Source organism: Triturus cristatus, chromosome 3_2 (assembly GCF_964204655.1).
Source record: "Triturus cristatus chromosome 3_2, aTriCri1.1, whole genome shotgun sequence".
Taxonomy (NCBI): Eukaryota; Metazoa; Chordata; class Amphibia; order Caudata; family Salamandridae; genus Triturus; species Triturus cristatus.
The window spans coordinates 514,189,790-514,206,475 of record NC_140584.1 but is presented as its reverse complement, the minus strand read 5'-3'; the positions used below and the strand labels follow the sequence as shown (position 1 = coordinate 514,206,475).

Genomic DNA, 16,686 nt, shown 5'->3' with positions numbered 1-16,686 from the left:
ATCACGATGACCGAATCCGGCTTCGGGTCCACCCTCAAAAAGGTAGGGTCCGACTCCGGGGCCCTATACTTTTTCATGAGCCTGGAGGGGGCGGCCTTCGTCACCGCGGGAGTGAGGAACAGCTCCAACGCGGGTTCCACCAGTCCTGGTACAAGGGGCAGTAGAGGGCGAGACAGATGTTTCTTATGAAGTGTCTCGAATATCACGGACGTCGTGGGTGTTGGAACCGTCACCGTGATACCCAACTTTGCTGCCCCTCTCAACAGCACCTCTTGGAAAGAGACCAAATCGTCCACCGGAGACACCCTAGTCCCCGGCGAGTCCGACAGTGTCGGGGAAAAATCTCTGGTCGAGGATCGCGTGTGCGACCTGGACCTGTGCCTCCTACGGCGTCGTCCTGAGTCCGACGATGACCGTCCATGGCTCCGTGATCTTCTCCTCCTGAGAGAGCGGGAGCGCGACCTCTTCGGCTTCGGTCTGCCCGCCGGTCTAGCCGGTCCCGGCGACCGCGGGCGTCGTGGCTTCGGAGTCCCCTGCGGCGGAGGCGGGTACCTCGGAAGGGAAACGGACCGCGGGGGAACCGCTGGCAGTCCCAATGGCGTGCGTGGCAACGACCGAGGTGGGGGCGGCGGAGGCAGTGGCCGCGGATGTGGAGGCGGTGGTGGAGGCGGTGGTGGTGGTGGAGGTGGTGGCGGCGGTGGTGTTGGCGGAGGTGGTGGAGGCGGAGTCGGAGGTGGAGGAGGCGGTGGCGTAGGCATCCGAGGAGGCGTATACACCACAGAGTACACCGATCCCGATGACTCTTTCTTCCTAGACGTCGATCTTCGCCTCGACGGCGACCTTCGCCTCGACGGCGACCTTCGCTTCGACGGCGACCTTCGCCTCAACGGCGACCTTCGCTTCGACGGCGACCTTCGCCTCAACGGCGACCTTCGCCTCGACGGCGACCTCCGCCTCGACGGCGACCTCCGTCTCGACAGCGACCTTCGCCTCGACGGCGATCTGTGCCTCGACGGCGATCTGCGCTTCGACGGCGATCTTCTTGACCTCGAGCGTCTCGACGTCGATCTTCTCTTCGACGGCGACGTCGACCGTCTCCTCTTCACCGATGGCAAACGGCGATCTCCCCCCGACGGCGAGCGCCGACGCCGGGTCCGATCTCGACGCCGACTGCTGGAAGGCGCCGTAGACGGCGTCATCGCCGAAGACGCCGATGTAGTCGACGGCGGCCTATTCAGTTCCCTCGACGACCACCGCCGACGCCGCTTCTCCCCAGAGCCCTGGGGAGACGGCGAACAGATGGTGGTCATCCTCCTCGACGCCGCCGTCAACGCCCTCGACGGGATGTGGGAACGCTTACTGGTCTTCCTGCCCCTGGGGAGCCCCCCAGAGGCCTCAGTATGGGCCAAATCAGCCCCTCCAGACCCACCTGGTGCCTTCAGCCTTCTCTCCTCCAGGATTTGAAGCCTGATTTTCATTCTGTCCCTCAGGGTCCTAGCAGAGAACGAGTGGCAGATATCACAGCCTTCAGGCACGTGGGACTGGGGAAGGCAACCTATACACACCTCGTGTGGATCAGTTTTAGCCTTCTTTCTACCACATTCCGGGCACTTGTCGAACAAGCCAGGCATGTTGACAGTACCAGCCACTAAACACTTGAAAAAGTGACAAAAATTGACAAAAAAATACAATAAACCCTTGAAAAGGGGATAGCTCAATGCTCCAGGGTCCTGCTAGCAGGAGCCGGAAAAAAGAACTGAAAGTAAATGGGACCTGCTGGGCATTCTGGGATACTGGGGAAAGTTCTGGAAACCTGGAAAGTTTTCTTAAAGGCACAGTATCCTGTTTTAAGCCACATAATGGCAGCCTATGGGGCTTGTCTGTCCACTCCTTCCTCTCTATCATTCCAGAGGCTTTTGCTGGTAGAGGCAGGGTTTTTTCCTATGTGGAGAAAAGCTGGTCAGGCAGTGCTGTTTGTGGATGTTGGTGGAATTCTAGTTGAAGTACTGGACAGTGTAGCCTGTGGGTATAGGCTGCATTATCTGTCTTTAAATTAAATTCTCTCTTAAAGGTGTATACAGGTCTGCATGATTTGTCACCTTTAGAGATTATTTTTTATTGCTCCGGGGTCCACGCACATGGGCGGGACTATTCACTAGATTATGACTATACACAGAGATCCCCTACTACAGAATGGTCTGTCACAATAATAAAATCATCAAGTGTATTGTTTTTTTCACTTTGCAACTGAGTTTGACTGAGATGCTTCATTTACATGCCATACAATTCGATAATGATATATGTAGTATTTATCAGCCAAAGAGCAATCGTATGATTCCTTTAGCATGGTGAGCCTAATGGATCCTCATCTTCTATAGATGTTAGAATTCAGGACCTCAAGTTAAATAAGCAAAAGGGTGTAAATTTACAATACACTTTATGCAGTAATTGTTTGCTAAATCTAATTTTATTAAAGAGTTTAATGTTAAGGCAGCTAAACACTTTTAGAAGCAGAGAGATCAAAGCATAGCCTGAAAAACAATGTTTATGCTCCGCACAAGTGCTAATGGGCACAAAAGCACTGTGCTTGTGTTAATTCATAAAACAAATTTACACATTTGCAAAATGTGGCATGTGTCCATTTTGATTAAAAAATATCTTGCAGTTGCCTTTGGTGCAAGATGTGTACTCGGGCAGGTCTGGGGGAAGTCCTGATGGCAAGACCTTTGTAGGTTAATGCCACTCTTATGCATGACAAGACTGAAGCTTCAGAAGTCTGCTGACATTAGGAGATTCCATCACTTTATCAACATGGCTCACTGGAACCTTAAGCTTATCGAAGGAGGGTATGCACTCATGGATTGACCCTTCCCCTACTCGCAGTACCAGTACATAAATTTGTATTAGTTGATTGAATTCAGCCTTTAATTTTGGTGGACAAGAAGACCTTTTGTGCCACACGCACCCGTTCCGTGCTTCAGTTCGAGACTCGAGTTTGGATCAGATTGGGGAACAAGCTGAAGACAGAACCACCTGCAAGAGAGAACTATTAAAAACAAGCTGCTAACCGGTGGTAGAAGCTCTATTGGGAGACTTTCAGGCCCTATCATGAGATGTGAGCTCCAGTCTAGCTGTTGCCAAAGGCAGGTTATTCTGTCCTAAACTGATGAGCAATCTGCTAACTGGAAGACTGAGGAAAATGTTGCTGTCCAATGTGTATGCCAGGATTCTATGACCAATTCCATTTTGTCTCTTAATCATCACGACTGGCCATAGGGTCATCTCACTCACTCATTAATATGTCAATACTGACATAATCAGTGTGGATCCGATTTAACATATATGATGATCTTGGACCCTAGCATGCACAGCATCCCTCATCACTGGTTCATGAAGCATTGCAGGTGGTCTGAGGAAGTAAAGAAAGCAGAGTGACTCTGTCACAATACAACGTGACTTGCACCCTCCAGGTAGAGAGACCACTCAGAGTTCTCCTGAGTGCTCCTGTTCTGATTAGAACATATTCAGTAGGCCGCATTTAACAGTATCCATTTTACTGTATTTTTTTGCTATTCAGAAGCTAGGTAGAAAAGGAGAAATTGTGCACTCACAAAAGCAAGATCTAACAACTTTGCTAAAGAAACTGGACCTTACTTTATTAGTTCCATTTGCTAAACTTAAACACCCTAATTTTAGCACTATGCCCCTTGGCCAATAGAAATGGAGTTTTGTTTTAGGATGTAGTTTAGTTAATTTCATCTTCACAAAAAAGTACTTCTGTGAGTTACAACTATGCTGTATGATAAAGGCTACATTATCAACAGTAGTTCATGTAGGTGAAATTGAATATGACATCTAAAAACAGTACTTGCAGCTGACAGCTCAAACATCTTGACTGGGGTACCCCCTAATGGCTGAAGCATTTCTAAATGTACTAGTAGATGTGCATTTAAATACTTCTACCCATATATACACATTACTCGTTGGTTAGCAAAACGTATTTTTATAAGGGAATGTGTTAGACCTGACAGCCCTCTGGCTGTTCCCTCCTCATTTTTTTTTCCCCTTTACCCCCTCATTTTTTTCTGTCCACTAACTTCTTTTTGGTGTTGGTGTAGAGGCTCTGGGCGCCCCATTCTCACTATCTGAGGGAGAGGCACAAGGTGCTTCACTAAAGAAATGGAGGAAGGGGGAGTGTGGTTTCACAAAATGGTGGTCCCAACTGTCGCCTAAGAACCTGGGCCATAGACTGCCATGAGAGGTTCCGGAACCTTCTGGACCACTCTGGCCAGTCAGGCCCCAGGTTATAAATAGAGGTGAGGGGGGGTCGGCCATTTTAGGAGGTAGATGAGCTGTGAGGTAGTCAGGAGTAAGGCACCTGAGTGGGGAGGTGGCTGCGCTAGATAGGGAATTGACAGGTCTTAGGGTCTGCGTGACTTCCCTCATCAGCTGACACCACCCTCAACCTCTTGACCTGTCCAGCCAATGACTTTGGGGGTCATCGTTACTTTGGGGGCCTCCGTGTAGTCAGAATCCCTGAAGGAGGACCAGGGGAAGAATCGCCGTCTGGGACTACCTTTCCCTCATCCCTGTTGTTGCCTGGGATTTCGAATCAAACTAGCCCTAGCGACTGTCCACCGACCCTGACCAAACGGGAGGTGTCCGTGCCCAATAATCAAGAGATTGGTTGGCCTACTCATCTGCTCCGGTGTGAACCTGGCACCCTTAATTTCAGCCCCCCCTTTCCACGAGTCCCTACCTGGAACATTCACCGCCGCCACCCAGAGGTCGGGAGGTTACCTATTATCCTCAGGAAGTTGTCTGCTGTCACCGAGAGGTCTGTGGGAGGAATCGGGCCTCGTGTGAGTGTGACTGGCGAGCAGGCGACGCATCCGTGGGGGTGAGGAGAATTGTATTCAGGAAGAAAGGGACATGACAGGCTTTGAAGCCGCCGTCCTGGAGTCACGTGAGAGAGGCCGGCACAAAAGCGCCGCCCCACTGTTGCCGGTCGAGGTTGGAGGCCGCGCCCCCGCAAGCCACGCTGCTTCTGGCGGCTGCGGGAGCGCCTCCAGCAGAAGCGGAGTGGAATTAAGACAGCGCCTGACCTGTAGAGTCCGCTAAGGAGTGGGAACAGCAGCGGTGAGGTGGCGGAAGGGCGAGGCTTCCGTCAACTGAGGAGACCACACCACAGGGAAGCCCTTGGGGGAGGGGGTCGGTGGGTGTGCACTGTTTTCGCCCCCTAGTGAGGTCTCCCTTTGCCAACGAGTGAGCTCCGTTCCGCGAGAAGAGGGAACGCACCTCCCGGCACTGCTGAACTTTCCGTGAGGAGGACTCAAGGTGTACACAGTAAGCTGGGCATTATAAAAGGGGGGAAGGTACAGGAGAGTACGCTTTTTAAGGCCAGATGATGACCTGGTTGTTGGTCCCTTGGAGAAGCCAGGTTCAAGTTATAAATACCGGCACATTGGCATAACCACACGTGAGACTGAAGTCAACGTAATAAGAATTTCAAGCATAGCGCTGCAAGTAGCATATTAATTTCTAGTAACAGCAAAAGTTCATATGTACTGCTTAACTGTAATGGATTAGTCTTGGTGATAAAGTAACCTACAAGTAAACGGCCTAGATGTAACTAATTGTCTGGCAGCTGCATTGTTGTTCTCCAGCTTAGTATCTAAATGTAAAGGGTTGATTATTGGTGACAGTATAAGATTCAGGAAGTATAGCAGTTACGGAAACCATCTGTCAGAAGAGCACCGTGTAGACTAAATGATTATCTGAAAACGTGTAATATGTAAATGTTGTGGAGCGCTGTCTGTGAGGATTTAAATTAGCGCTCCAGAGTCAAGGCGCAGGATGGAAACCTCAGAGGGCATTTAAGTATCTGCTGTACTAAAGTAAAGAAGGGAATGGTACTGTCAATTTAAATGCAATGAAATGTTTTACCCTGAAATGTGATGGATAAGAAAAAGAAACTGATTAACCACGTTTAAGAAGGAAAGATAAAGGCTTTCTCGAAACTTTATAAATATTCGGTGTAGTGTCATTTTTTTTAAGTGGTGTCGCGCTAGGGTGTGAGTTGGGTGTGTTGCAAGCACGACATGCAATACTGGAGTAAAAGCCTTTCGGCCTGAGCCAAGCTACCCCAAGGACGTTAGGTCCAACAAATGAATAAAAATGTGTTTCTGTTTTTTTGAGATAAGGAGGCCCCAGGAAACCTCTGATGCAGCCGATCAAAAAGTAAGTAAGGAAAGCAAGGTTTAAGACTCAGATGAATGCGATTACCACTAAGTAATTGAAGCATTACCACAGTCATATCAGAGGGGCACTGTGGGGATTACCACTCACATTATTAACGTGATAGGTGTTTTCTAAGTGCTTTTGGTTTCAAACAGTATTCAGTGATAACACTATTCCATAAAGGCAAGGGTCAATACAGCTTCCAGCTCATGGGGGTAGAAAGTTTAACTCAAAAAGACATTTACTAAATGCTCACATAAAGCATTAACACCTGACAGTCATTCAATGTAGCTTTTGCAATAAATCCAAGAAACGTGCATGGCATGAGACTGGTGATCATAAGTCAAAATTCAAAATGAAAATGTTTCCCAATATGGACTACACAGGCTGCCTAACATAATTGATATCCTTTTGGTCATTCTGACCATTATGAAAGGTTTTATGTTTACATTTTGATTAAGGTAAGAAAGTGCAGAAGTAGAGCAAACATACTCATGGATCTACGCAACAGTACAAGTCAAATACAAGAATTTCACGCAAATATGTGCTAAATGGAGATGCATTTTACACGTGGTTGAGGTGGCTTACCCCTGGTCCTGTAGGAAATGTTGGCCGAGGGATGCCTGCTAAGCCCAGCTTGCTATGGATGGCAGTGGCAGATACTATCTGAGCTGACGACATTGCTGCCATGTGCTGGAGTGCTTTATCCTTCGCCGTCTGGTCCTTCAATAGGATAGTTACAGGCAGACTTAATATGTGCTGGACAAGCAATTCTTAACATATTGAGCAAAAGCATTGCACATGAGCATTAAAGATAAGAAGATGGAAAAGGGTAACATGCAAGTGAAATGGAAGTAGCATGAAGACAATCACTGTCCTTCTAGCAACCTACCTTTTCATGAAACCTGGACTAAAGCACAGTCAAGTTCACAATATCTGAAAAGAATCCCCCGATAAGGTCAGCAGTGACCACCATGTATGCTACACTACCCCTCAGACGTTGAAAACCTATCGGACTGTGAACTGTGGTATCCAATGTTAGATTATTCCCTTCAATGTAACGTTTTACATATTTCCAAAAATTCGTGGATGTACGTTGCTAAAAAGGTCAGACCATTGTTAAAAAACTAGTGTTGGTCTTTTGTACTCATATAGATAAAATATATGTTTCAGACTCAAAATACTAACGTTTTCTAGTTCGTAAAACTCAATTCATACTAAATGCTTTGGGGATGAAGACACAAATATTTCATCACAATAACTTACTTAACGTTTTGTGGCACATCAGCGAAGACGCTATACGATAATATATAAATTTGCTATTGGAAGAGCAACAATAATTAATGTTGGTACTTCTAAAGATTGATATACCCAACCGCTCTGCAGGATAATTATTTAAAAATAATACCATGTGTTTTGCATCAGGATCATCACGAAATTGCAATTCATTATTTTAAAGATATCCAAGTATATATCATCCTCTGAGAATGAGGTAGACTTTTAGTACAGGCTCAACTGATCAGTGTCAAATCTCAGGCATTTTGCAATTAGATAGAAGGGAAAGACAAGCCAGAAAGGCCTTGAGTCATATATCTGAAACCACTTCGTCAATAGTGACAATCTCACCGTGGCCATTTGTTATAATTAAACTTTGTTCTTACAAATAACAGGCAGAGTTTTTCTTGTAAGAAGGCGGGGCAGGGATTTCTATACATTTACCAGATATATTGTATACATAGAGCAAAATTTTATAGAAATATTACAGGGGACATCTTTCTTTAGTTTTGTTACATGGTTGCAAAGCATTTCTCGCACACACCCTGATGAAAGCAATGCATGGATATCCCTGAGAAACTTTGTAACAAAAGATAGCATGCATGTGTTATTTGTGGGAAATTTACGGATTTGTTTTTTTTAGAAATGGCTGGCATTCGAAAACACGTGAGTAGGATTCTGGATACACCGCTAAGGCACACAGGGAAAGGGAAATCTGCAACCTCAACTAGTTAATTAAATTGGCAGGTCCAACGCTTACAGAATGCATCTGCTAATTATTCTTTTAATCAGAAATAGTGGTATGCTTGCCCACTTCTCCTTAACCTGCTTATAACACTGTCTTCAATTTAATGACAGTTGATTTTAGCAAAGCAGATTAATCACTTCGGTATCCAGGAGGGGGCATCTGATCATTGAACAAATCCAAAAAGCATCAACTACTAAATATATTGAAAGCAGATGTTCTAGGCCTGCTAATAATCATGTTATATAAACTCTACTACATAAAAGATTTACTACTTGGAAGACTACATTCAGTTTTCTCAAGTTTTCTGATGGCAATTAGAAAGACCAGTGAGCTTGTGGAAGTGTGATTGATAGGATTCATACCCCTGCAGCTAACTAATGTTAGCATGGTGGGATGATAACAAAATAATCCAGAATGAGATAAAGGTTCAAAGCATTGATTTTTCTAAATTACGATACAGGAACGATAAGTGAAATAAACGTAGTGTGTGATTGAACCCTGCAGATTTTCATGCTGGCAACACTTCAGCGTTGATTGCTAGACGATGTAATTTGCTTGAGAATGCATTCGTCCATGGATGCCTCTTAAAAAGAGGTTTGGAAGCTAAGGCATCCATACAGAGGTGGGCAATGGGGTCATTAGCAAAAAAAAACCACAGTGGATATCTCATCTGCCCACTTGGCGGTCCCCTGACATATTTATTCTACAGGGCTACGTGGAATGATGGTGTTCGCAAAGCTGGAGTTGCCACCATCTACACCATCAGGAACACTCTCTCGGGGAGCTGGTACTGAAGGAACTTGTGCCAGCCCTCGACATCTGCTCCACTGGAAATCCCTCTCTTCTGCATAAATGCCATGCTTTCAATGTAGGACATCTGGGGCCTTTCAATTGCACACGAAAAAAGCTTGCAGCACCCAAGGTTCATTAGATATGCCATTCCAGGACATCAATCCTCTTTTGGGGGCGGGAGGTCTATTTTCATGACATGTACAAGTGACTGAAGTTCCATAATGTGCCATGTCTGGCAGAACATCTGCCATAGATTATTTTTCCTCAACACGATTTATGCTATTTGTTTGGGACCCATTCCTGGAGAAAAATGTTCACCACAATGGCAAACAACCCTATATGTGGCAGTTCATGTGCCTACGGTGTGGCTGTAAATGATGCCCTAAGTATCTCCTGTTGGAACCCTCAGAGAATTAAAAAAACAGTCAGTGGAGGGTGCATGGCTGTGGAAAAACAGAAGCCCATAGATGCAAGAAGGAGAGCTTGTGTACTTGCACAGACCATAGATGTCACTAACACCTCATGTAAATAAGACTGCCGCAAAGAAGCTGCTATATCAGGGAACTATATCCTAATAAATAAATAAATAATCCAGGCGAAGAATTGTACTGGGCAGCATTAATTAACTAATACACTTGGAAATTCGTGGAAGCATTTCACCTCATTTTTCATGGTCCCTTGACAGGATATGAAGCCAGCACTGCCGGTGGTGTATATACTCTGTAGAGATTTGTCTCTAGGGCTTGATGGCGCAAAACTATTACACAGATGTTTGCTGAGGATGTAATAAAACATGGAGAACACTGATATTGCCTCCAAAGTACAGCCATCGTGTACATTTGTAATGTGCAGCTAATTTATAATACACCATTCTCACTAGGTAAGCAGCAAAAAATAGTATGCTAATAACCTTCTAGGGGACCCAATATTCTCTGTAACGCGATCGGTTGTTGACGTACCATTCTTTTTGTATTTATTCTACTGCAGCATGCCCTGCTGTCTCTTAGTAGCAAAGAAAGAAAGGAAAAAAGAGAGAAAGATCGAAGAAGAAGAGAAAGAAATCTGGAAAATCATTCAATGACTGTCTTCTGCAAAACTGGATGTACTATGCCCTGCACCCGGCTTGAATAGGGCAATGCTCCAAATATAAATTCAGTGCGTATATGTGCGTGCATGATCAAAATTAAACTTTTGCACGCTCAATTTCCACTAACATTTTACAGTAAGAAAATTGGAACGGATATACCGACCGTCTAATTTTGTTTTTATTTGTTTCCTGCAAGTATCGAACGCAAAAAAAATGGGTCAATTGTGTAGTAAGACGAATAATGGATAGGGTTCAGGTTGGGTTGGCACCGCTGGCTCTAATAAGAGTGTGAGAAAGGTTCACCTTTAAATCTGAGGAGGATTCACACAGTTGCCACCAGCAAAACCCTGTGCTGTACACCTAACTATGCTAGCTTCAACCACACGCAGCAAACTACAGCAGGTGTTTAAATCTAATACAGTTTTTAAATCACTCCGTTTGCTAAACACAGCCTTGTTCAAAGCTGCTCATCCTTGAAGCAGCATTTATTACACGATTTACGGGATTTCCTTTAACTGCATAAATCTGTTGTAGGCGAGCAACTAAATATAGCAAGAGAACCCTGCCAAGAGAGCATAAAAGAGATTGTTTTGCAGGAGAATGCCTGTCGGTAACATTTGGTGGCTGCGCTTTGCTTCCTCCCTTCGCTAAGCACTGTACCATCTCATGTTCTTCAGAGGCTGCTTGTTGAAGAAGCCCTAACAAAGAACTGGAGATTATGTTATTTGATTTATTTACTGTTTTAATTAAAGGTGCTTTGAACAATTCACAAAACATGCCATTCATTTACATATGAACTAAGATGAAAGCCTAAGGGAAAATCAAAGGAAATGAAGGGGAGGGGAGGAAAATGCAGTTGTGGTAAAGGGTGGCTAATAGGTTCTCGAAATCAAGAGGCATGTGTTACATTTACACGGAAATGAGAAAGAGCGGGAGGGGGCGAATATTAAATCAGAGAGACATTGTATAATCTAGACAAGAGCCCACAATTTCGTAGTTTTTTAGAAACTAAAATGAGAAGGTAGATTTTTAAGTACCAATAAAATATTATGCAATGGGAGGTGCAAGCATGCAAATAGAGTTAAACACAGGAGTAAGAACACGGAGATCAGAGTATGAGGAATTGTGAGTGTTCTGCAAATGAGTGAGGGGACGACGCCCTGAGTTTGAGACAACTTAAGAACAGCAAAGCCTAAAGAGAGCTAGAAAAGAGAAACAAATGAAGGAGAAAACCACTGGAGACGAAAGGGTTTGGAAAGTACCTAATTGGTGAAAGAGAATAGATTTACAGAGAATGCCAAGTTGCCTGCAAAAGAACAAAGCACACGTGAGCCAGTGTGTGAACGGAGACATGAGAGATTGTTAGGGGATTGAGTTCAGTTCCATTTTCTTGAATATCAATCATTGTACTGTATATATTAAGAGTCATCTTAAAATGTTAAGCTTTTTAGTCTATTTTGTAGCATACTTTTATGTTACTGAAAAGTATCGAAAAAAGTTATCATTGATTCATTGATTAAGTCAAATACAGAATCTACTTTTTAGATACAGTATGAAAAAACCAAATTCAGATTTATGGAGCAAGGCAGGAGGTTTAAGTGAATAAAGAAACACCTGTCAACTAGTACAGGTGAAAACAAAGGCACCTAAAGTTGGAAGCATGAGTAATAGTTAAGCCGGCCAGATAATGAAGACATGCCAGCCAACAACATAAAAGTTAAAAAGATATGGAAGTATACCACTCCATAAAAACAGAGAGGGGTGAGAAACGAACAAGACAAAAAGGAAGTGCAGTTCCAAAAAGCAAAATGTGAAGGCTGGACGCCAGGCTTGAGGGCATTAAAAAAAAACTCAGTAGAAATATACAAAATGTAAATGTATGTACCTTATAAATTGGTTTACGTTAATAGGTATGAGGATAGAAAAAGGGAACAGAGAAGGATATTAACTATTGAGTGGTCTGGAGAGAAAACTGAAGCTTGAGGATTCCTGAGTAAAAAGATGAATACAAACTGAGGATGACAAATCGGATTATAACACCTATGGGTATAGAGGAATTTCGAGAGAGGTTTAAGAAAGTGAGACAATGCATCTTAAAGTAACAGGGGGTGGCGCCCAGAATTCACCATCGCTGCGTTTCTTTAGAGCTCCCCCAAGATGTTGTTTCTTCCCATGCCTGTGCCACTCATGGATGCCTCCTCTGTGCTGTCCTAATTTAGTAGATCATAGGAGTAATAAATAGAGAGTTTGGAGCCAGAATGCTCTATAGAAGAATGTGAACTACAATAAGACCTTAATGAACACTAGCATGGGAATAAAGGGTATTACTGAAAAGTAATCAGATCCTTAACATGTCATCCTGCTTCCTCTTTGCATCTTTAATTAGTGAGGTATTGGTAACAAGGACGTAGCTATCACTAGTGCAGTAGGACCATCAGCACGAGGGCTTTCTCACCCCAGTGTTTTACGACCTAACCCGAGAAGTAAGCCATTTTTCTTGGTTTTCCTGGCTTTCCTTAGGGCCCATTGCACCAGTGATACGCCAGTGAGGAGTAAGCATTATCAATTTGATGCATTTGTGAAGAAAGACATCACAAGAGTGACCCAAGCAAAGCTCAAGAGTTTTTGTTACTCACAAAAAGAAAGTCTCAGATCATGGGATTAAGCTTTCAGAACTTCAAAACGGAGAACTTCAAAACTGAGACACAAGTGAGTAGCTAAAGGTCATTTATTCTAAAATGCAAACTCCTACAGACAGCACTGAAACACCTTGTACAATATCACGACCTATGTACCTCTTCACTTCTTTTAAGCATTGTGACATAGTTGACAGAATCAGGCGCAGCCGGCACAGGTAAGAGCGGTGAGGCGGCGTGAGGGTAGGGTGGGTGGGGGACAAGTCGACAGTCAACAGGATAGGTAAAATGAAATAAATAAATAAAATCACCTTGCGCTCGCTCGTAAGTGGTTCTATTTTTTTTTTTATTTCATTTGACTTATCCCATCGTCTGTCGACTCCCCACCCCCCTCACCACTCTCATCTGTGATGGCCGCACCTCAACAGAGTTGGCAGTCCTTGGACAATTTCTCTTGATTTTTGTTTTAGGCAAAAGACTTTACAAAAAAATTAGACACTGATTTTGTGGAGAGGATTCAATTGTAGATGTAGGGTGTATGTTAAAATTCGATCTATATAGCTAAAGTCACCCAACATTAATTAACAAGCAGATAAAATATTTTTTCCATAGTGTGGTTTCCAATCTCGATCACACTACGCAAACTGTTCTTTTTCGTAATAGTAGAAAGTTTTTCGAATAAATATCGACATGCTGACACTAAACCTACACACAAATATATAGTATCACTAATATGTTCTTCAATTGGTGCCAGGTAAGTGCACATTTTAATATTTCGTATATAACATACTCATGCTGAAAGCTATATGATTATTACTACTCCCATGCCTTACTGAAAGCTGATGTTAATGAAACACTCAATTTTTATTTCGACCCAGTTTAATATTATGAGCCTATCTTTAAACATGAACTCCTAAAAATAAAAACAAGTTTCATATTTTTAACCTTCATAATTGCCATGGATTATGGGAATGAAATATTTTTTCATCAAATTATCCTCGGACCCAAATACCACAAGGGACATAGTGTCAAATTTTTCAAACGCTATTAAGAAGGCTAGTTGCAAATATGTTTAGCACAGACACCAAATAAGAATATCCATTTAAATCAACGTATCTAGCTAATATTTTCAGTAATTAATGGCAATAAAGAGAGAGAAGAAAAGAGCAAAGTTTTAATTGAACAAATGGGTATTGCCAACTTCCATTACAATGGTAATTAATTATATTAGACTCACAACCGGCATTGGCTGTGTTACTGTGCAATAAATGTAACTATGTTGAACACAAAACTTCCCATTTCCATTTTGAAAGTAGCACTGTTGAAGAATGTATTCGGGGCTCACTCATCCACACGATTTTAAATATCCACTTTTTCAGCACAGCACCAAACTAGGGAATTGGCAAAATATTAGATTTCAGGTGCCATTAAAGTAATCGGCCTCAAGTTCATGATCGCCTTTCCAAAATGGAAGGCAAAACTCAACGTGGTCAAAGATTGTAGTGAAATTAAAATAAATATTTTTTTCTGTGAATAATTTAATTTCTATGAGTTTTTGCAGTTTCAACTGTGCGTGTTAAGGTAACTCATAATATACTGTTGAGGTCATGGACAATTATGCAGGTGTTTAGCATGAAATTCGTCTCACTCATCTGCAGGACCGTATCACACCATCATTATTCAGTCAACATTTTAAACTCAGCAATACCCAGACTGGAACAGGAAAAGCTAATTGTTTAACACTTTCCCTTACCAGCATGTAAGAACATAATCTAACCGTGATACATTTTAATAATATGGTTAATGAAGCTCTTCCTTGTGATGAAATAAAAGACTTAGAAGATATTGCTATCCTATGGTCATGCATATTATTGATGACCTTTGGTGCCGCGTTGGTCCTTAGTCCCTAACAAGCAAGAAGACAATAATTTATTTACAGGTTAAAGCAAAAAACTGAGGAAGGAGAATAAGGTATGAGGAATACAGTATATATGAATCATGGACTCCCTGCAACCATACTGAGGCCTTAGACACTTGTACATCTATTGAATTTAGGTCATTTGGTGTTGCTCTACTATTATATTATCTTTGATTACCTGCTGAGCAGATTTGTACTAATGGCAACCATGCTTAAAGATTGTGTTACATACATGTCATGTGACATCGTTATCTAAAACAATAAAGAGCAATTGATAACATAAGGAGAGTCCTTCCCAATGTCATCTTCCTCACACCTCGCACTCACATACCCTTTAAAAAATCTTGAACGGTTAGATACAGCAACTCTGTTGAAGCAGGCTGTGAACTTAACTGACAGAAGAGGATAAATATGGAAATTAACACAGATACACACTTTTGTTCACTCTTATGGCCAACTGAGATCTTTCCCCAATAAATTGTTGAGTGTGGGATATCACTTTGAGTCTGGGAAGGATTATGAGGTTTGAAGGATTACGAAAAGAACCAGGATTTTACTAATGTGACTGGCAACAGTAACTATGACAAGGAATGTAGCCTTTTCAATTTAGGAAATCTATTCTTCAATGATCAATGGATCAAGTATCTGTTTGGCCCAAATGTTGATGTAATGGAAAGTGCAAATAAACCAATGAAATTGTCTCTAACCAGGAGAACTAGATTCAGATGATAACCCAGGAAGAATGTTTCAGTCTGCATCAATAATGACTGGATTATATGACAGAATTTACTCTCTGATACAACTAACATACAAATTACATTAAATCATCATATGAAAACTAAGAAGATTTACTAAAACTAAGAGGAAACCTTAGGTGACCCATTGAAGAATTAGGATCCTGTGTAAGGCTTTAGACTTTCACTCAAATACTGACAAAAAAGAAGTGTAAGCACCACCAGTGCTAAAGAAACTCATTGAAGGAGCCGGAAGGGGCACACATTTTACTCATTGACAAAGGCACTTAAATCAGTATACCGAATTTGGTTCACACAAAGGAAGAACTGCTGCAAACAATGTAGGCCACTCCAAAGCTAAAAGCCTACATTCCCAAGGTAGGTTTCAAAAGGTCTGTGTATATCATTTGTTTCCGGACAGAGGGGTATGTGCTCTCCAGTGACTCCTAGAGGAAACAGTTAGATTTCCTCCCCTCTAGACATATAGAAACAGGTCTCACATCTTTCTTTGGTGACCTCAGCTGATGGGGATGGCAGTGATGTCACAATACTGATTTTGATGGATCTGCTTGCCACCTTTTGATACCTCTGCCCAAACTATCATCCAGGGGAATTTTCAGGTGGTAGTTATTTCTGACCTGGCCTATCAATGGATCACTGCCTGCATAACCAGAAGTATGCATAGCATGTCACTGCATCAATTTACCACCTCACCAATGGCATAACCTGAAGAGTACTGCAAAATCATTCCCCTTCTCCTGCATCATATCTTCTCTTCACCACACCCTAAACTCATCCATTCCCATGTTTCAGACTGATGATATCTTGGTCCTCCTCAGTTTGGAGCGCTCTTATCTTGGAGACAATGAATATTGAAGCTCACATGCGAGTCATAAGTAGTTGAATGGACAGCATCTGATAAGATGGAGGTCACAGTAGATGGTAAAAACACTTCTCTTTAATTTATTTGGGCTGGTATACTTGCTGGGTATCAGCTTCTTGGGTGATGAATTATGGTTTTAAGTTTGATATTTCACTAGTTAGTGAGGGGAAAGCAACATCAGCTGTGTGTTTCCTTCAGATAACAATCTGGAAAATAAATTATTTGATGCTTGAACACGGATGCTAGATTGACAGCTGTTTTGTCTCCAGTAGGGTCCAGGATTGATTGTACGAAAGCGTTCTCTCTCAGTCTTTGTGGAAAACGTATAAATAAGCTCCAGTTAATCCAGGATGCAACTGCCCATCTGGTCATA

At 42.8% G+C, this 16,686-nt stretch overlaps 1 protein-coding gene across 4 annotated transcripts in view; it reads right to left on the bottom strand.

Moving 5' to 3' along the window:
• TEAD1 (TEA domain transcription factor 1) overlaps nt 1–16,686 on the bottom strand; it is a 447,887-nt gene that overhangs the window by 108,281 nt on the left and 322,920 nt on the right. For all 4 annotated transcript variants that reach the window (XM_085648201.1, XM_085648198.1, XM_085648200.1 and 1 more), the window contains one exon: nt 6,829–6,963. In XM_085648201.1, coding sequence (XP_085504327.1) covers nt 6,829–6,963 — 135 coding nt within the window. The remainder of the gene's footprint in view (nt 1–6,828; nt 6,964–16,686) is intronic.